Genomic DNA, 22,616 nt, shown 5'->3' with positions numbered 1-22,616 from the left:
TATCACAGTGTATGTTACTGACTGCATGGCTCTGTCTTCTACGGTGGCATGTCTTGGTCCCAGACCAGTGCAAGTGTAACGGATGTGAAATGGCTAGCTAGTTAGCGGGTATGCGCTAATAGCGTTTCAATCAGTTATGTCACTTGCCCTGAAACCTAGAAGTAGTGTTGCCCCTTGCTCTGCAAGGGCCGCGGCCTTTGTGGAGCGATGGGTAACGATGCTTCGTGGGCGACCGTTGTTGATGTGTGCAGAGGGTCCCTGGTTCGCGCCCGGGTCGGGGCGAGGGGACGTACTAAAGTTATACTGTTACACATTCACTCGGATACAGTGGGGCAAAAAAATATTTAGTCAGCCACCAATTGTGCAAGTTCTCCCACTTAAAAAGATGAGAGAGGCCTGTAATTTTCATCATAGATACACTTCAACTATGACAGACAAAATGAGAAAAAAAAATCCAGAAAATCACATTGTAGGATTTTTTATGAATTTATTTGCAAATTATGCTGGAAAATAAGTATTTGGTCAATAACAAAAGTTTATCTCAATACTTTGTTATATACCCTTTGTTGGCAATGACAGAGGTCAAACGTTTTCTGTAAGTCTTCACAAGGTTTTCACACACTGTTGCTGGTATTTTGGCCCATTCCTCCATGCAGATCTCCTCTAGAGCAGTGATGTTTTGGGGCTGTTGCTGGGCAACACGGACTTTCAACTCCCTCCAAAGATTTTCTATGGGGTTGAGATCTGGAGACTGGCTAGGCCACTCCAGGACCTTGAAATGCTTCTTACGAAGCCACTCCTTCGTTGCCCGGGCGGTGTGTTTGGGATCATTGTCATGCTGAAAGACACAGCCACGTTTCATCTTCAATGCCCTTGCTGATGGAAGGAGGTTTTCACTCAAAATCTCACGATACATGGCCCCATTCATTCTTTCCTTTACACGGATCAGTCGTCCTGGTCCCTTTGCAGAAAAACAGACCCAAAGCATGATGTTTCCACCCCCATGCTTCACAGTAGGTATGGTGTTCTTTGGATGCAACTCAGCATTCTTTGTCCTCCAAACACGACGAGTTGAGTTTTTACCAAAAGGTTATATTTTGGTTTCATCTGACCATATGACATTCTCCCAATCTTCTTCTGGATCATCCAAATGCTCTCTAGCAAACTTCAGACGGGCCTGGACATGTACTGGTGTAAGCAGGGGGACACGTCTGGCACTGCAGGATGAGTCCCTGGCGGCGTAGTGTGTTACTGATGGTAGGCTTTGTTACTTTGGTCCAAGCTCTCTGCAGGTCATTCACTATGTCCCCCCGTGTGGTTCTGGGATTTTTGCTCACCGTTCTTGTGATCATTTTGACCCCACGGGGTGAGATCTTGCGTGGAGGCCCAGATTGAGGGAGATTATCAGTGGTCTTGTATGTCTTCCATTTCCTAATAATTGCTCCCACAGTTGATTTCTTCAAACCAAGCTGCTTACCTATTGCAGATTCAGTCTTCCCAGCCTGGTGCAGGTCTACAATTTTGTTTCTGGTGTCCTTTGACAGCTCTTTGGACTTGGCCATAGTGGAGTTTGGAGTGTGACTGTTTGAGGTTGTGGACAGGTGTCTTTTATACTGATAACAAGTTCAAACAGGTGCCATTAATACAGGTAACGAGTGGAGGACAGAGGAGCCTCTTAAAGAAGAAGTTACAGGTCTGTGAGAGCCAGAAATCCTGCTTGTTTGTAGGTGACCAAATACTTATTTTCCACCACAATTTGCAAATAAATTCATAAAAAATCCTAATGTGATTTTCTGGATTTTTTTCCTCATTTTGTCTGTCATAGTTGAAGTGTACCTATGATGAAAATTACAGGCCTCTCTCATCTTTTCAAGTGGGAGAACTTGCACAATTGGTGGCTGACTAAATACTTTTTTTGCCCCACTGTATGTCAGAGGACACCGAAATGCAAACTGTAAACAAATAGTGTTTTTAAACCCTAAAAAGCACCCCATCTTTTAGTGGTTATTAGACACAACCTACAAATAAAGGCCCAAAGATGCAGGGTCGTTTCACCTCAAAAAGCACATGAGGATTTCGACACCCACCATCTCAGATTTTTCTGTAGTGAGTAACAGATACGATTAGCATTCCTGAAACATTATTTTGATTAAATTCAATTTCAATAAAATAATGTTTTAGGAATGCCAATCTTACCTGTTTCTAACAAATTATTTCTGAACAATCTGAGTTGGTGGGTGTCATTGCTCGCTGAAATGACATGGAATGGCTGCACTGAAATCTAATCTACTCTTATCTATTAGGACTGTTCTTAAATGTTGCAACAACTGAGTATGGCGTTCTCAGAAGTCTTTTAAGGGTCTGACTTCGTAAACATGTCTGAAATCAACGGTTTTCCAGACACAGATTAAGGGCTGGATTCAATCTGTAGTGCTCTAGCGCGATTGAAATGTTTATATAATTTCTGATTGAGCTGACATATGCAGCGTTTACCATGAATGCGGTCTCCACGATCGCGGGAACATTGCCTTTACGTTTCTATTGTGCAGCCAAAGACAGTAACGTAGGCATAAACTGCTTCTCCAAAAGAAATACCTGCCCACACTTGTAGGCGATGTCATGGCAACGTTGGAAACACCTCATCGGGTCTAACGGTCGCCTCGCACCGTACTGCGCATGTGCGGGATTCCAATCAAAGGCGCAAAAATGAAAACATGTCAGTTTGTCACTTTCACGAGGTTGGAGTAATCACATGTTCAATTTCTTAAAATATTGTCTCGAAGCTAGGTTGTGCCTTTAAATTGAGAGCAACTCATTCATCATTTTTCACTTCTCTCATTGACTTCTCAAACCACAGCCTGGTTCACTTGGTCTGTTTCACAAGTGTTCCCGGAAGTCTCTGGGTTTAGAAACTCTGTGGCTCAGCGATACGGATTAAATCTAGCCTTAAATCTATTTTTCGATTGAGAAGGTCGTTCAATAGAGAATCTCCCGTGAACAGTTTTTAGTCTAGGACTAGGCTGACGATATGTCCGGGAAACCGGCCCAAAGAGTAAATGATTGGAAGGAAATTCTGCCAACATGTCGGACGGAGCTGTCATATATGAGAATGACATGTTCTACTTCCTTTTCCCCACACACATCTGAGAGAAATGACTGCCACATCCTTGACATCATTGTAATAAACTGATGTTATTATATGAAATGCTTAATACATTTAGACCAGTGTTGAAAGTTTGTCCTTGTGTTGATTTCTGTTGTAGCGGATTTCAACTCAAATGAAAAGACAATATTTGTTTTGTTGTCCTGCAGCACTAATATTATGTCACAGCTGACTCATTCAATGAATGATATTACCTAATGTAAAGAAATTAGGAATTGAGAGGATTAGACGCTACAATCTTGTCTGTCCACAAATGATTTTGTGTCTTGGAACAATCCTAATGCGCCACTTGAGGATTGGCAGATTTGTTGAGTTTTAGTGTGTATCTCAATAATCCAACACACAAGAAAAGATGGATTTGAACCCTGGACCACTGGTTTTGCAGATCTGGGAGAGAAATGTATAGACTATGGCTGGATTCAATCCGTATCACAGAAGATCTGTGTTCAAATTTAAAGGTTATTTCCGATTGAGTCGACATATGCAGTGTTTACCATGAACACAGTCTCCGCAAACGCAGGAACATTGCCTTTCAATTTTAATCGAGCTATAACGCGAATCTTCTGCGATCATTCTGCAACACAGATTGAATCAAGCCCGTTTATACCTTGCTCTAAATTCTGATCTTCTTCAACATTCTGATTGTGCCCACATTTTTACACAATTAAAAAGACATCTTGAACCGAATGTTTTCAGATCTCCCTGAACACCACGGGAGGTAGTTGGGGATGCATTGTTTCTGCATATTTTACAAGTGTAAAGGAATCTGGAGGTTTAAACCGTTTTAAATTGGGTCAATGTCAATCATAATCCCGCTTCTAAAATCATTATTGTTATTTGTAGTCTCGAATATCATGTGTAGACACGAAAAATCTGAAGAAGTTTATTGAAAAACATGTTTTGGTATGATAATCTGATATACAAAAGAGGACCTGTAAAATCATGTGTATACTGCTAGTATTTACATTGGAATTAACTCCTACATAGTTTCTTTTGGTCTCATTTTTTTTATTTTTACGAGACTTTGTCTTTCTTTCTGTTGGGAGTACTTTTGGGGAATCTTAACCGGTCTATGAACTCTTCTCATATGATTTACCATATTACCCCTTTGAGTAAATGTTTTCCCACACTCTGAGCACCGGTGAGGTTTCTCCCCAGTGTGAGTATATATGTGCGTTCTAAGAGAGTCTGAGGTAGTGAAAGATTTGGGGCATTGGGTGCAGGTGTAAGGACGCTCGCCTGTGTGAGATCGCAGATGAACCGTAAGATGGCAAGATACTTTGAAACCCTTTCCACAATGTTTACAGGTGTGGGGGTTTTCTCCTGTGTGCGTTCGTGTATGCAACCGCAGTTCTCCTGAGGTAAGGAATGCCTTACCACATATGCTACATAAATAATTCTTCTCCCCAGCATGCATTCGCGTGTGTCTCACTAGTGCACACTGCTGGGTAAACCTCTTACCACAGACAGTACACATGTGACGGCGCTCGCCAGAATGAATGCGTATGTGCACTTTGAGATCATATGCACTCCTGTACCTCCGGTCACAGTGTTCACATGCGAATGGTCTTTCTTCTGTGTGAAGTAGCTGGTGCTTTTTCAGAGCCCCAGGAGTAGCATATCGTTTGGGACACTGGTCACAATGATATGGCATCGTGTGAACTCCCATATGTAGCGTCAGCAGTGATGGTTTTCTGAAAACCTTCCCACACTCACATGTATGAGTCCTGTTTTGGGGTGCAGGGGATCCATCTTTTTTCTTGTCAACCGGTTTGATCACCCTCTTTTTGTCCCCCTTTCTGACCACCTTTTTTTTCTTGTCAACCTGTTTGATCACCCTCTTTTTGTCTCCCTTTCTGACCACCTTTGTTTTCTTGCCAACCTGTTTGATCACCCTCTTTTTGTCTCCCTTTCTGACCACCTCTTCTTTCTTGTCAACTTGCTTTCTGTCCTTTTCTACTTGGTCGGTCTTGCAGAGGTTGGCCACTTCACTGTGAGAGAATGGAGGCAGAGTCCAGGTAAGAACCTGGGATGGCTCGTCAGCATTCACCATTACGTTGAGAGAATGATCCAAGTCCAATTCTGTAATGAGAAAATACAGGAGATAAGATTACATAACCACCATATATATAGATTCATATTTTTACACAGGTAACTGCCAAACTAAAGGAATCACCAATATAAAATGTTTTCAAAGGGCGTTGGGCCACCATGAGTTGGGGACCTTGGCATAGATTCTACAAGTGTCGAACTCTAATAGAGGGATGCGACACCATTCTTCGACAACAAATTCCATCATTTTGTGCTTTGTTGATGGTGGTGGAAAATGCTATCTCAGGCACCTCTCCATAATTTCCCATAAGTGTTCAATTGGGTTGAGATCTGTGACTGATGGCCATGGCACATAGTTAACATCGTTTTCATGCTCAAACCATTCAGTTACCACTCGTGCATTGTGGATGGGGGCATTGCCATCCTATGGAGGCATAGCCATGGTAGGCAAAATATTGGCCTGCCCAGCATTTCTATACATGACCCTAAGCATGTGACTTTAATTGTTTAATTAAGTCAAGAACCACACCTGTGTGGAAGCACATGCTTAGAATATACTTCGTATGCCTCATTTACTCAAGTGTTTTTATTATTTTGGCAGTTACTTGCACATGGTAATTCATATACTTTATTAGTCATAAACAATGGATGAGTGTTTGACCTTTTATATTTTCCTTACCATCACAGGGTACTGGAGTAACCAACACTGAGGTCTCTGCAGGTGACAGACCCTCCTGTTCCTGTGATGTTGACAGTCCTAGATCCTCCAAACATCTATCAGTGCCTTCATCCAGGATTTCATTGTGGTCTTCATATTCACAGACCTCTACCCCCTTATCTATGCATTCATCGTCATCTGAGTATGTCCTCACATTGTCAGAGTTGTCTGGCTCGTAGTTAATAACAACTCTCATTTTGGGAGGGAGGGACAGTGTGGACAGGATGGTATCTGTAGTGTAATTAGAGACATGACCTGAGTAGGAGAGAACATCAGTTAAACTCACCTACATTGGCAAGTAAAAAATACAAGAGGTGTCCAATTGGACTATTTACTTCATAGCCATTATCTGGATGGAGACTTACACTTGTTCAGGTTTCCATGACGCTGATGGTGCTGCAGCACTGTCTTCAGTTGTTCAGGGTCAAAGACAGTATGTCCACATCCCTCCAGGACAGAGGGGGCAGCACTGAGCCATGCTGTTGTCTAAGAGGAGCAGGGCAAGGGGAGCAGGGCAGTACAGGATAATAAAGAGTTCAAATACATTGTACCAGCCACTTGAGGTTTTAGACAAGTTTTGAAATGACCAAAAACACCATTCAATTCATCTGTAGAGCCACATGAGGTGATGTTCCGTCAATCTTTTAGAACTGAGATGTTTTCCTCAGTACCTGTGTGAGGTCTGGTACAGGCAGCAACTCCTCCAGTCTGGAAAGGAACTCCCACATCAGTGTCTGCAGCGCTGTGTCATACCGAGGGCCATAGTGGACTGGGAACACCTCCTGTGAAATAGACAATTTAGCATGAAATGAGTCTAGTGCCTAATGTCTCCATTAAAGATGCACTCCAGCTTTTTTGGAACTTTTCCTTTTGAGAAACAATATCCCAAATATAAGTACTGTAATGTACACACATGTAAGGGTGCAAACTACAAGCAGTAGGCCATTCGAGGAGTTGGTCTGATGTGATGTCATCAGCCTCCTCCCTTACTTGTGGGAACAATGGAGGAGCAGTTGATCTAAGTAGATGTTCAACTAGTAGCCTATTTCAGAAATATATTCAAGCAAAAGGATCATAAAGAAGTCTAGAGAGAAAGTTCCTCACCTTGAAGAAATGCTCCCTCTCAGAAGGGTCTTCCAGCAGTGTTTGGACTAGCTCCACAAAGTTAGAATCTGCAGCCTCCAATTCATCACCATGACTCTGTCATTAGGTGCAAACAAAACATCAGACAAATGTACAGGAGTGAATCCCTCAGAAATAATGTTCTCCTGTGTCTCATTCATAAAGTGTTGCCTATTTAACTAACCTCTTTGTGTAAAGACTTTTCTGTCAACGTGTGGATTATGTCCAGGTGGGCCTGGATGGTCAGCGGGTCAGCTGTGTCCTTACTGCGACACAACTCTAAAACCAGCTGGAACAGAGGTGGATATGTGAAAAGCAGGACTAGGGTCAATGTAGTCTGATTAATCAGGCTGTAATACACTATTTATTGGTACATACACAATTTTGTAGGCATTCATTTCATGCTGTAAGTGTTCCTTACAAGCCAGAATGTTGAATAAAGTTGAATGTAAACTTACTCTACCAGTTGTCTGTGTGGTTTGTCCTTCAGATGCTTGAAACTCGAGAAAATATCCACAGGAAAGTATTGTCTAGGGCCTACAAAGTTGAAGGTAATTATATATTGTATTTTTTTCTCTCTCTCCAAGCTTGCCACAAAATTGTATATTCTGAATCGGGAGGATGGATAATGTTTTTGTGTGGAATTGTAGGGGAAAGAAATATTGAAAATTATTCGCACACAAAAAAGGTGTGGATTGTTCTCCATCCTCCCCCGATTCAGAATATTGGTTCTATAGCTATTGACGAGAAAAACAAATATCCGATATAAAACTAATTTTACCTAAGTGCAGAACCACATCTCTAAAAGGTTGGGTAAACAATACTTTCCTGTGGAAATGTTGCAAATGCTGAAGTACAATCCGCCAGACAACCGGTAGAGTAAGTTTAAATGTCATTTTATTCAACATTCTGGCTTGTAATGAACATTCATACAATTTTGCAGGCATTAGTTGCTGTCTGTATGTACCAATGAATTGTGTATTACAGCCTGATTAATCAGAGCAGGGCAGACGTACAGTAATTACAGCAAGTGGCTGCCCATAGTTTGTTCCATCATAAGACTCTTCCCATCCCAACCCTCAATATTTACACCTCTCACCTTTGCTCTCAGTCCCAGGATGAGTTGGGTCCTCTGCCTGGAACTCAGCAGCTCTGGAACCATCTCTGTCACCAAAGTCACAAACTCCTCCAGCTTCCCATACTGCATCACATTACACTCTTGAGCCACTTGCCACATGAAAGCAGACATCAGGCGTAGAGGTGGAACCAGGAGACGCAAGGAGAACAGATGGAGATCTGTCGCCGAAGAGAAGAGCAACTAACAGATAAACAAATACATTCCATAACTCAGCTAGTTAATATTATTACAAGCTATGTGTAGGCTATAACGTTAGGACATATTTGAATGGACATAATTTTTCTACATTTAACAAACTAACCTTGTTCTGATGCTGGATCAATAATGTTATCCATAGCTAGTTTGCAAAGAAAAATAAGCCACTGAAACAAGCTACTGTTAGCTAGCTAAAGAGTTTGATGCTAACGTTAGGAGTGACCAAGCCTAGAATATACACTGAGGGCTTACAACGTAGCTAAAAAGGTTGATATCTTTATGCAAGCTAGCTAATACTATACTAGTTAGCTAGCAAACTATACCCGTTTTCTATAGATAGCCAACATTTGCACATCCCATTACTTTTACCAAAGATGTTCTACTCATCTATCTGTGCTTTCACTAACAACAAACAAATCATTGACCTCGACAAAGTACTGTACTTCCGGGTGATGTTTAAAAACAATCCTTCAGAATAAAGGTCGTCATTTAAAAAAAGAAAGATGCGTACCACAAAATATTATTCTCTTTGTATTTAGTCATTGCAATATATCATTTATTTTTATTGAGGGTTTATAATATTGCCCACCAAAATAGCCTAATTCTCCTAACCTGCTGCGTAAGTTCTCCTAACCTGCTACAAAACTGTTCCTGTATACCACCTAGTCAAAACCCTGACTGAGAGACAGCTCCACTTCCATAATTAAAATGAATTAAATATTATTAATGGTTCATATTTTTGTTTCAAATGTCAACAAAATTGCCGTTACTGTCCTGCCATCTTATTAAGAAAATTTGAGCGCTCATCATTATGGCAAAGGCTTGTCCAGACTACTTGCCTTGTCAGACGGAGGTCAAAGTCATCTGCAGTTTTCTGGGGAGCTGCCTCTTAACCATCAACATGAATTAATAGGGATGATAATAGAGCTCGCCAGCTTGTAGTCCTAAAAGCCGGAAATTAGTTAACTCTCATATACGTTCAGCCATTCCCATGGGGAAAATGGATGGGGAAAGAATAGGGTTTTGGGATAAACGCCAAAAATAAGGTCAGACGTTAACACAGGCTTAGGAGATCTTGAACGTTTTGTTCTATAAGATAACATCAGTCATTTAACATGACCTTAATGAATTATGAAGCCTTTATGTGCTTTGTGCTTTTTTTATTACATAAATGCTCAAAAATGCACAAAAGTGACTTTAGCTGATGATGATCTCATAGAACAAACGTATAAGATCTCCCAAGCCTGTGTTTACCACAGAACTCATTTTTGCCATTTATCCAAAAACCCTCCAAAAACTCCACTAATTTCCCCATAAGCTTCGTCCAACGAACCATGGCGGAGTTAGTGCCTACAAAAATGCACCATTGCTATTGCTCTCTATGTCGGAGCTGTCGTGGATGAGAATGACATGATCTACTTCCTTTTCCCCACAAACATCTGAGAGAAATGACTTTGCCACATCTATGGCAACATTGTAATAAGCTGATGTTATTATATGAAATGCTTAATTAATACATTTAGACCAGTGTTGAAAGTTTGCCCTTTCTTGTGTTTGTTACTATTGTAGCGCATTTCATCTCAAAATATGAAAAGACAATATTTGAACTTTTGGACTGCAAGAACTCATTTTGTTGACATGCAGCAATAATATTAAGGCATAGCTGACTCATTCAATTAATGATATTACCTAATGTAAAGAAATTAGGAAGTGACAGGATTAGATTAAGCTACGATCTTGTCTGTCCACACATGACTGTGTATCTTGAACAATCCTACTGTACTATGCCACTTGAGGATTGGCAGATTTGTTGAGTCATTGTGTATCTCAATAACCCAATACAAGATAAGAAGACAAGGATTTGAACCCTGGACATCAAATCGTATTTATGTGCTGAATACAACTGGTGTAGACTTTACCATGAAATGCTTACTAACCAACAATGCAGAGTTTAAAAATAAAATAGTAACACGAGGAATATTAAAAAAAACGAGTGGAGTACCAGTACCAGATCAATGTGTAGAAGTACAAGGTATTTGAGGTAGATATATACATGTAGGCAGGGTAAAGTGACTAGGTATCAGGATAGATAATAAGGTATTTGAGGTAGAAATGTACATGAAGGCAGGGTAAAGTGACTAGGCATCAGGATAGATAATAATGAGGTATTTGAAGTAGGTATGTACATGAACGCAGGGTAAAGTGACAAGGCATCAGGATAGATAATAATAAGGTATTTGAGGTAGGTATGTACATGTAGGCAGAGTAAAGTGACTAGGCATCAGGACAGATAATAATAAGGTATTTGAGGTCGATATGTACATGAAGGCAGGGTAAAGTGACTAGGCATCAGGATAGATAATAATGAGATATTTGAGGTTGATATGTACATGAAGGCAGGGTAAAGTGACTAGGCAGCAGGATAGATAATAATGAGGTATTTGAGGTTGATATGTACATGAAGGCAGGGTAAAGTGACTAGGCATCAGGATAGATAATAAAGGTATTTGAGGTAGATGTGTACATAAAGGCAGGGTAAAGTGACTAGGCATCAGGATAGATAATAATAAGGTATTTGAGGTAGATACTGTATGTACATGAAGGCAGGGTAAAGTGACTAGGCATCAGGATAGATAATAATAAGGTATTTGAGGTAGATACTGTATGTACATGAAGGCAGGGTAAAGTGACTAGGCATCAGGATAGATAATAATAAGGTATTTGAAGTAGATATGTACATGAAGGCAGGGTAAAGTGACAAGGCATCAGGATAGATAATAATGAGGTATTTGAGGTTGATATGTACATAAAGGCAGGGTAAAGTGACTAGGCATCAGGATAGATAATAATGAGGTATTTGAGGTTGATATGTACATAAAGGCAGGGTAAAGGGACTAGGCATCAGGATAGATAATAATAAGGTATTTGAGATAGATATGTACACGAAGGCAGGGTAAAGTGACTAGGCATCAGGATAGATAATAATAAGGTATTTGAGGTAGATACTGTATGTACATGAAGGCAGGGTAAAGTGACTAGGCATCAGGATAGATAATAATAAGGTATTTGAGGTAGATATGTACATGAAGGCAGGGTAAAGTGACTAGACATCAGGATAGATAATAATAAGGTATTTGAGGTAGATATGTACATGAAGGCCGGGTAAAGTGACTAGGCATCAGGATAGATAATAATAAGGTATTTGAGGTAGATATGTACATGAAGGCAGGGTAAAGTGACTAGACATCAGGATAGATAATAATAAGGTATTTGAGGTAGATATGTACATGAAGGCCGGGTAAAGTGACTAGGCATCAGGATAGATAATAATAAGGTATTTGAGGTAGATATGTACATGAAGGCAGGGTAAAGTGACTAGGCATCACGATAGATAATAACACAAGTAAAATAAATAACAGAGCAGCAGCAAATTATGAGTTTTAAAGTGTGTGTGAACGTGCATGTGTGTGTATTGTGTATGTATGTGTGTTTGTGTTGTGTCGGTCTGCGTGTGTGTGTGTGTGTGCATATGAGTGTATGTGAATGTGTGTGGGAGTGCCAATGTAGTGGTGTGAGTGATTGTGTATAGGGTTTGTATATACAGTACCTTCAGAAAGTGTTCAGACCCTTTGACTTTATCCACATTTTGTTAAGTTACAGCTTTATTCTATAATTGATTGAGTTGTTTTTCCCCCTCATCAATCTACACACATTATCTAATAATGACAAAGCAAGAACAGGTTTGTAGAAATGTTTGCTAATTTATAAAAAATGTAATAAATTAAATATCACATTTACATTAGCATTCAGACCCTTTACTCAATAGTTTGTTGAAGCACCTTTGGCAGCGATTACAGCTTCGAGTCTTGGGTATGCCGCTACAAGCTTGGGACACCTGTATTTGGGGAGTTTCTCCCATTCTTCTCTGCAGATCCTCTCAAGCTCTATCAGGTTGGATGTGGAGCTTTGCTGCACAGCTATTTTCAGGTTTCCCCAAAGATGTTCGATCAGATTAAAGTCCAGGCTCTGGCAGGGCCACTCAAGGACATTGAGAGACCTGTCCCGAAGCCACTACTGCATTGTCTTGGCTGTGTGCTTAAGGTCATTGTCCTGTTGGAAGGTGAACCTTCGCCCCAGTCTGAGGTCCTGAGTGCTCTAGAGCAGGTTTTCATCAAGGATCGCTCGGTACTTTGCTCCGTTCATCTTTCCCTCGATCCTGACTAGTCTCCCAGTCCCTGCCGCTGAAAAACATCCCCCGCGGGATGACGCTTCACCATAGGGATGGGGCAAGTTCTCCTCCAGATGTGACGCTTGCCGTTCAGGCCAAAGAGTTCAATCTTGACTTCATCAGACCAGAGAATTTTGTTTCTCATGGTCTGAGAGTCTTTAGGTTCCTTTTGGCAAACTCCAAGCAGGCTGTCACATGTGCCTTTTACTGGGGAGTGTCTTCCGTCTGGCCACTCTACCATAAAGGCCTGATTGGTGGAGTGCTGCAGAGATGGTTGTTCTTCTGGAAGGTTCTCCCATTTCCAAAGAAGAACTCTAGAGCTCTGTCAGAGTGACCATTGGATTCTTGGTCACCTCCCTGACCAAGGCCCTTCTCCCCCGATTGCTCAGTTTGGCCGGGCGGCCAGCTCTAGGAAGAGTCTTGGTGATTCCAAACTTCTTCCATTTAAGAATGATGGGGGCCACTGTGTTCTTGGGGACCTTCAATGCTGCAGACATTCTTGGGGACCTTCAATGCTAGTCACTTTACCCTGCCTTCATGTACATATCTACCTCAAATACCTCATACTTCTACACATTGATCTGATACTGGTACTCCACTTGTGTATTTTTTTTTATTCCTTTGTTATTATTTTATTTTTAAACTCTGCATTGTTGGGAAGCAAGCATTTCATGGTAAAGTCTACACCAGTTGTATTCAGCACATAAATACAATTTGATTTGATGTCCAGGGTTCAAATCCTTACTGGGTTACTGAGATACACAATGACTCACCAAATCTGGTGATCTTCAAGTGGCATAGTACAGTAGGATTGTTCAAGATACAAGACTCTCCTCCTGAGCAGCCACTGTAGGCCTATACACAACACAACCATTGGGTTAGGCAGCAAATAAAAACGTTTTTGATCAGTGACAGCAGAGCCGGCCGGGCTTCAGGTTTGGAATATCCATTGCAGTGTATAATGCAGCCCAGTTTTACTTACACCATCCAGCAGCTATCTTAGAAATCAGTGGCGATTTGAGCATGTAAATGTTGGTGGGGCAAAAAAAATAAAAAATATGCATGCCAGCAAAACCACTACACAACACTAAACAATACATTCATTGCACTATAACGGTGACAAACGGTGCCCACAAACTGTTAGGGCCTACATAAAGCTGTCCCAACCGCACCATAGTGAATTCTTACCACTGCTACACCTGGGTGTCAGCGGAGCCTTGTCTGGCAACGAAACAGTTCATTCAGTCTCATTTACTGCCTTTTTAAAAAACATAGCTGATATGACTGACTTGCTTACAAATGTGGTTTCTACTGACAATTGAGATGTACAAGTTATGGCATAAGGGAACAACAAGCGGATAAGAGGCAATCCGTAATTCCACAATTTCAATTAAGACATTAATGGATGGACAACATACACTTAGTATTACTTTCTTGGATACAGTACACATATCTCCCTGGCATATTACATTATGCAGCAGCATACAAGACATTTTTGGACTCCTTGTTGTGCTATGCTCACTTGAACAGAAAGGTGGGGTGGCAGTCCTTCTTGTGGGCTCTAGAAAGAGGCACAAAATCCCGATTTGGAATTTTCCCAGTCTGAGCTAGTTTTATCCGAGTTCCCAATTGTCTTGAACTCACGGAAGTCTGAGATTTCCAAGTTCACCGTTTCCAGTTCTTTGGAACGCGGCAGAAATCAAGCTGGATTGACAGCATGGCCAATGTATTCAAACTCTTCTGGCCCATGGTGTTACCCCATTTTTCTTAATATCCAATTGGTAGTTACAATCTTGTCTCATCGTTGCAACTCCCCATCGGACTCGGCGACGGTCGAGAGCCAAGCCGCACTGCTTAACCCCCAAGCCAGCCACACCATTGTGTATTACAGCCTGATTAATCAGAGCAGGGCAGACGTACAGTAATTGCAGCAAGTGGCTGCCCATAGTTTGTTCCATCATAAGACTCTTCCCATCCCAACCCTCAATATTTACACCTCTCACCCTTGCTCTCAGTCACCTGCCCTGAATGACGCGTAGCCATTGTTAGAAATATAACTTTGCTCTGTGCTTCTCTGAACATGCACTTTGTTGACTATAGGCTAACAAAAATTTGATTGAGACTACACAAATAGCCTATAGACACACTTGATATTGTGCGCCCAGTGGAGAATCATAGATGAGGGGTTCCATCGCGCACATCAATATATAGCCTAATAAGCAACTAATTCTAAAACACTGAGAAATATATACATTTAGTCAATTACATGACCATCCCCTGGACTAGATTTTAAAAAATACTAAACCAATATCCCCTTGACTGAAATTGAAAAAGCACGAAGCTCCCCCATTCCTAAGCGCCATTTATATCTTGCGCTAACATACTGTAAATCCTGTCCTGATTTTGGCCACATTCTGACTAAGCCCACATTTGACATTCACATTTTTATTTTCAAAACGCTATAGGCCAATATCCATTTTCAGAAATGTTGGTAAATTAGTTTTAATCTAATCTATCTAATCATGGCATGGGGTTGTTGAATGACATATATTTGTTTGAAATTACTTTGTTTTTTCAGAGACAAATAATATATATTTTTGCAAAACAATATATCGCCTTACTCTCAGAGAAATAAGCAATAGGCCTAGGTTACTGCTATGTAGTCGAATGTAACAAAGCCTAACTACATTTTAACTGTACAAATGATACATTTGTGACATCAATACTTAAAAAATGAATCAATACCATAATGAGATGTGTATGTAAAACATTTACATTTGGAATTTTAGTCACTTAAGCATATGCTCTTATCTAGAGCGATTTACAATTAGTACACAAGACGCACATTCTACATGTTAGTGAGCTAGCTAGCTTGTTTACACCTGGCAAAAAAGTTCCACGCGACTCGCACTGCTGCGTCACAATAAGTGGCACTCTGCTATTGGATCCGCTACTCACGCAGGTCTAGGATTCGTTTCAGCCAGGGTTCATTTGAATTTCACATACAACTTATAGTGTGGATAAGGTTACCAAACACTCCAGGATCCGGACACTTTTTAAAAATTCCCTCCTAAAATGACATACTCAAATCTAACTGCCTGCAGCCCAGGACCTGAAGCAAGGATATGCATTTTATTGATACCATTTGAAAGGAAACACTTTGAAGTTTGTGGAAATGTGAAATTAATGTAGGAGAATATAACACATTAGATCTGGTAAAAGACAATTCAAACAAAAAAACATGCATTTTCTATTTTTCATCATCTTTGAAATGCAAGAGAAAGGCCATACATTGAGATAGGATTCTAGGTGTAATTTAGATGTTGTCCACCAGATGACAGCAGTGTGTGCAAAGTTTGACTGATCCAGTGAAGAATCACAACACAATATTTTGTATCAAGTCTGCCAGGAGTTTGCCCAAATGTGCCGAATTGGTCAATGTATACATTTTCAAATACATAGCTTGAGAACATGCAAAAAAGCTATGGTAATAATTGTTTTTAGTTTACACACTGCCAGGAATGTCATAAATGATGGATCATTAGCTTCCCTACAGAAAATACACTAACCTTCACATCTAGATGGCCAGGCTGGGTGGGTGTGGAGCCAGAGACAGCAGCGGGGTCAAACTGTAAAACCCAGTTCCTACATTTGAATATAAAAATCTATTTTATCAAACAAAACTATGCTACATTTTATCTCTGGGACCCTCAGGATGACAAATCAGAGCAAGATTACTGAATGTAAGTACATTATTTACCTTCATAGGTGAATGTATCAAACCAGTTTCCGTGATAAGTGTTTTGTTGTTGTGCACTATCCTCAAACAATTGCATGGTATTTTGTTTGCTGTAATAGCTACTGTAAATTGGACACTGCTGTTAGATTAACAAGAATTTCATCTTTCTGCCCATATAAGACAAGTCTATGTCCCGGAAAGTTGGCTGTTGTTTACAACACAATTCTAATCACATTATCGCATTTTGAGCAACAACTGTCTTGGTTGAGGGACACCAATCCCGTAGAGTTAAAGCACCCTTATTAAGATGGCTAGGTGAGACAACCACCACATATCACAGTAAAATACCGTATTCAAACATTCCATTTCAACTAAACAATGGATATATAATGTTTTGCATAAAAACAATAGTTTTAATATACACCTAAAATCAACGAATACAAAAATGAGAACATTAGTATTTGGCACACACATGAAGGTACCCACATGCAATAAATTCAGGTGAAAAAAACACCAATGTGAAAAATTGGTGGACATAGCATTTTGAAAATAAACTCATTGTATATGCATATCTTACAAGTGTTAAGGAATCTGGTTGGTCAAACAGTGTAAATTGGGTAAATGTCATCATCATCATCCCACTTCTAAAATCCTTATTTGCAGTGCAAATATCATGTGTAGATGTGACAAACCTTGATTTGAAGTTTATTGAAAAACATGTTTTGATATGATAATCTGATATACAAAAGAGGAATTTCATGTCTCAATAATTGCAATCAATATTTAGATTGGAATTACCTATAACATAGTTTCTTTCGAACTCAAAGCATTTTTACAAGACTTTCTGTTTCTTTCTGTTGGACTGCTTTTGGAGAATCTTAACCGGTGAATTCTTCTCATATGATTTACCATATTACACCTCTGAGTAAATGTTTTCCCACACTCTGAGCACCGGTGAGGTTTCTCCCCAGTGTGAGTATATATGTGCGTTCTAAGAGAGTCTGAGGTAGTGAAAGATTTGGGGCATTGGGTGCAGGTGTAAGGACGCTCGCCTGTGTGAGATCGCAGATGAACCGTAAGATGGCAAGATGCTTTGAAACCCTTTCCACAATGTTTACAGGTGTGGGGGTTTTCTCCTGTGTGCGTTCGTGTATGCAGTCGCACTTCTCCTGAGCTAAGGAATGCCTTACCACATATGCTACATAAATAATTCTTCTCCCCAGCATGCATTCGCGTGTGTCTCACTAGTGTACTTGGATGGGCAAACCTCTTCTCACAGATAGTACACACGTGACGGCGCTCCCCAGAGTGACTGCGTACGTGCACTTTGAGATCATATGCACTCCTGTACCTCCGGTCACAGTGTTCACATGCGAATGGTCTTTCTTCTGTGTGAAGTAGCTGGTGCTTTTTCAGTGCCCCAGGAGTAGCATATCGTTTGGGACACTGGTCACAATGATGTGGCATCGTGTGAACTCCCATATGTAGCGTCAGCAGTGATGGTTTTTTAAAAACCTTCCCACACTCACATATATGAGTTCTGTTTTGAGGTGCAGGGAATCCCTCTTTTTTCTTGTCAACCGGTTTGATCACATTCTTTTTGTTCCCTTTTTTGACCACCTCTTCTTTCTTGTCAACCTGCTTTCTGTCCTTTTCTACTTGGTCGGTCTTGATGTCCTTGCAGAGGTTGGCCAGTGCAGGTAAGAACCTGGGATGGCTCGTCAGCATTCACCATTACGTTGAGAGAATGATCCAAGTTCAATTCTGTAAGGAGAAAATACAGGAAAACAGATTATATAACCACTATATATATATGGTTGGTCTCATGTTCCCATGAGCTGAAATAAAAGATCCCAGAAATTTTCCATATACACAAAAAGCTTATTTCTCTCAAATGTTGTGCACAAATTTGTTTACATTCCTTTTAGTGAGCATCTATCCTTTGCCAAGATCATCCATCCACCTGAAAGGTGTGGCATATCAAGAAGCTGCTTAAACATTATGATCATTACACAGGTGCACCTTGTGCAATGGAAAATAAAAAGCCACTAAAAAATGTGCCGTTTTGTCACACAACATAATGCCAAAGATGTCTCATGTTTTGAGGGAGCGTGCAATTGGCATGTTGACTGCAGCAATGTCCACCATAGCTATTGCCAGAGAATTGAATGCTAATTTCTCTACCATAAGCCACCTCTCGAACATCGTTTTAGAGAATTTGACAGTATGTCCAACTGGCCTCACAATTGCCGACCACGTGTAATCACGCCAGCCCAGAACCTCCACATCCGGCTTCTTCACCTGTGGGATTGTCTGAGACCAGCCACCCAGACAGCTGATGAAACTGAAGAGTATTTCTGTCTGTAATGAATCCTGTTTGTGGGGGAAAACTAATTCTGATTGGCTGGGCCTGGCTCCCAAGTGGGTGGGCCTATGCCCTCCCAGGCCCACCCATGGCTGAGCCCCTGCCCAGTCATGTGAAATCCATAGATTAGGGCCTGATGAATTTATTTCAATTGAATGATTTCCTTATATGAACTGTAACTCAGTAAAATCGTTGAAATTATTGCGTGTTGCGTTAACATTTTTCTTCAGTATATAAATTAGAATTTAGATGCTATATTAGTCAAACAATGGATGAGTGTTTGACCTTTTATATTTTCCTTACCATCACAGGGTACTGGAGTAACCAACACTGAGGTCTCTGCAGGTGACAGACCCTCCTGTTCCTGTTCCTCTGATGTTGACAGTCCTAGATCCTCCAAACATCTATCAGTGCCTTCATCCAGGATTTCATTGTGGTCTTCATATTCACAGACCTCTACCCCCTTATCTATGCATTCATCGTCATCTGAGTATGGCCTCTCATTGTCAGAGTTGTCTAGCTCGTAGTTAATAACAACTCTGATTATTGGAGGGAGGGACAGTGTGGACAGGATGGTATCTGTAGTGTAATTAGAGACATGACCTGGGTAGGAGAGAACATCATTAAACTCACCTACTGTATATTGCCAAGTTAAAAAGACAAGTGGTATCCTATATGACTCTGTACTTCATATCCATCATCTGGATGAAGACATAGGGCTCGATTAAATCCGATCCGCTTTAGCCAACATCCACATAGTGCTTCCTTTTGGCAGTGTTGGAGGTGGAACTGCGTTAAAGCTGTCAAATCCACAAGTGGCTCCCGGCATTACACCTAAAACGGACATTGCCATTGGGTTCAAGGAGTCGCATTAACAAAAATCCCATGCAACCTTGTTTACAAGTTTGAACATTGGAATGTGAGATGTAATCTATACCTCGATTAGGATGACAGAAATCCCCATTATTTAGTTGAATGACTTTTCAATTTGAGCATAATTGTTTCTATATAGCCTGCGTACTTTCTCGCTCAGAACTTCTAACGCTTGGCAGGTGTGGCTTCATGACCATGATCGGAAGAGCAGCTTCTCACCGATTTGACGGCTCCAACACAGTTCCACCTCCAACACCACCAAAATGTCCGCTATGCGGGTGTCTGCCATCGCCGGTTAGCGGTTGATCTGATTGAATCTAGGCCTTACTATTGTTCAGGTTTCCATGATGCTGATGGTGCTGCAACACGGTCTTCAGTTGTTCAGGGTCAAAGACACTCTGCCCACATTCTTCCAGGACAGAGGGGGCAGCACCGAGCCATGCTGTTGTCTAAGAGGAGCAGGGCAGGGGGAAAACAGTACATTAAAAAGTTCAAAAGTGTTGTACCAGCCACTTAAGGTTTTAGACAAGTTTTGAAATGGCCAAAAACACTATTCAATTAATCTGTAGAGCCACATGAGGTGATGTTCCGTCAATCTTTTAGAACTGCGATGTTTTCCTCAGTACCTGTGTGAGGTCTGGTACAGGCAGCAACTCCTCCAGTCTGGAAAGGAACTCCCACACCAGTGTCTGCAGCGCTGTGTCATACCGAGGGCCATAGTGGACTGGGAACACCTCCTGTGAAATAGACAATTTAGCATGAAATGGATCTAGTGCCAAATGTTTCCATTTAAGATGTACTTCAGCTATTTTGGAACTTTTCCTGTTGAGAAACAATATCCCAAGTACAGTAATTTACACACACTTAAGGTTAAAAACAAACAAACAAAAAAAACTTGAGCAAAATAGTGTTTTTTTAGACAACTACAACCTTCATGGAGGCCATTCAAGCAGTTGAGTTGGTCTGATGTGATGTCATCAACCTCCTCCCTTGCTTGTGGGAACAATGGAGGAGCAAAAACATCAAATAAAAGGCCCTGACCGCACCTCCCTCACTTGTACTATGTCATACCTGGACCACCTGTTGAGATGTGCCTTTTGTTAAGTAAATTAGGTGATAAATTATGTGAAAAGGAGACTGGCGTGCCACTTTTACAAGATCTTTAGGGTATTCTGAATGCAGAAGAAGGATACTTATAATATTTAATCTAAGTAGATGTTGTTCAACTAGTCTATTTCAGAAATATATTCAAGCAAAAGGATCATAAAGAAGTCTAGAGAGAAAGTTCCTCACCTTGAAGAAATGCTCCCTCTCAGAAGGGTCTTCCAGCAGGGTTTGGACTAGCTCCACAAAGTTAGAATCTGCAGCCTCCAATTCATTACCATGATTCGGTCATTAGGTGCAAACAAAACATCAGACAAATGTACAGGAGTGAATCCCTCAGAAATAATGTTCTCCTGTGTCTCATTCATAAAGTGTTGCCTATTTAACTAACCTCTTTGTGTAAAGACTTTTCTGTCAACGTGTGGATTATGTCCAGGTGGGCCTGGATGGTCAGCAGGTCAGCTGTGTCCTTACTGCGACACAACTCTAAAACCAGCTGGAACAGAGGTGGATATGTGAAAAGCAGGACTAGGGACAGGCGTGCAGTAATTGCCGCCAGTAGCTGCCCATCGTTCGTTCCATCATAAGACTCTTCCCATCCCAACCCTCAACATGTCCACCTCTCTCACCTTTGCTCTCAGTCCCAGAATGAGTTGGGTCCTCTGCCTGGAACGCAGCAGCTCTGGAACCATCTCTGTCACCAAAGTAACAAACTCCTCCAGCTTCCCATACTGCATCACATTACGCTGTTGAGTCACTTGCCACATGAAAGCGCACATCAGGCGTAGAGGTGGAACCAGGAGACGCAAGGAGAACAGAGGGAGATCTGCCGCCGAATTGAAGAGAGCAATTAACAATTAAACAGATAAACAAATAATAAATGCAAAATCGACTGATCCCATAACTCAGCTAGTTAGTAATATTACAAGCTATGTGTAGGTAGACTATAGGACATATTTGAATGATCCATGTAAAAAACAAAAGAAAAATGTAATGAGTCATGACATATCATTTTCTACATTTAACTACTGCTATGTGATAAGCAATGCATGACAAAGCAGCAAACTAACCTTGTTCTGATGCTGGATCAATAATGTTATCCATAGCTAGTTTGCAAAGAAAAAAGCCACCCGAAACAAGCTCGCTAAAGAGTTTGATGTTAACGTTAGATAGTGCGACCAAGCCTAGAATATACGTTATATTAAAGCGATTGCAACGTAAATAAAAAGGTTGACATATGTACTCAAGCTAACAATACCCTAGTTAGCTAAGATAAATAAAACCGTTTTGTACCGAGGTTGCTATATCCAGCGTCTCGACAGCAACACTAAAAACGTACTTCCAGGTCATGGATTTCGAAATTCTTTCTAAATAAAAGTCCCCCCGCGTTACGTAATAGTAGAAATGCGTCAATAACCAGTGATTATTAATGATATATGAAAAATAGTTGTCTGAACATGAACAATGATTAAAAAAAAATCATAATTAAGGGACATTTTGATTAAAAGTGGGTTTTAAAACATTGCGGATCACTGTATAAGGAATACATATGGGCTTATATAACAAAAACTATTCAGTAAAAGTAATGTAGGTATTGTAGTGAATACTCCCTACAATACCCTACGGAGTATTCCCTACAATACTTTTACTGAATAGTTTTTGTTATATAAGCCAATATGTATTCCTTATACAGTGATCCGCAATGTTTAAAAACCGTGTATTTCATGAGACTCTGAATAATACGGAGTGTTGCTGGCTTTTTACTGTGGTCAAACAGCTTAAGGTGGGTTGCCTGGACAATATATATTGTACAAATATAGCACTGTACAGGAAAAACGATTTATTGTGTGTCCATACAACCAGGGTCCAGACAACTCACTTGAGTCCCTAGAATACAAAACAGGTGAGTTTGAACAAAA

The 22,616-nt window shown here is 40.7% G+C and overlaps 1 protein-coding gene across 1 annotated transcript; it reads right to left on the bottom strand.

The window, feature by feature from the left end:
• Positions 1 to 4,032: 4,032 nt before the first annotated feature.
• On the bottom strand, positions 4,033 to 22,036 carry LOC129866059 (uncharacterized). The gene is given in 17 exon segments (XM_055939184.1): positions 4,033 to 5,245; positions 5,895 to 6,188; positions 6,299 to 6,419; positions 6,605 to 6,715; positions 7,038 to 7,133; positions 7,240 to 7,344; positions 8,155 to 8,351; positions 8,495 to 8,579; positions 17,157 to 17,986; positions 17,988 to 18,119; positions 19,024 to 19,323; positions 19,922 to 20,042; positions 20,220 to 20,438; positions 20,848 to 20,961; positions 21,089 to 21,193; positions 21,327 to 21,523; positions 21,768 to 22,036. Coding segments are annotated over 17 exon segments (4,164 nt in total). The 5' UTR covers positions 21,802 to 22,036; the 3' UTR covers positions 4,033 to 4,142.
• Between the last annotated feature and the right edge of the window lie 580 nt (positions 22,037 to 22,616).

Source organism: Salvelinus fontinalis, chromosome 11 (assembly GCF_029448725.1).
Source record: "Salvelinus fontinalis isolate EN_2023a chromosome 11, ASM2944872v1, whole genome shotgun sequence".
Classification (NCBI taxonomy): domain Eukaryota; kingdom Metazoa; phylum Chordata; class Actinopteri; order Salmoniformes; family Salmonidae; genus Salvelinus; species Salvelinus fontinalis.
The sequence above is the reverse complement of the archived record's forward strand: the minus strand, read 5'-3'. Positions and strand labels throughout refer to the sequence as shown.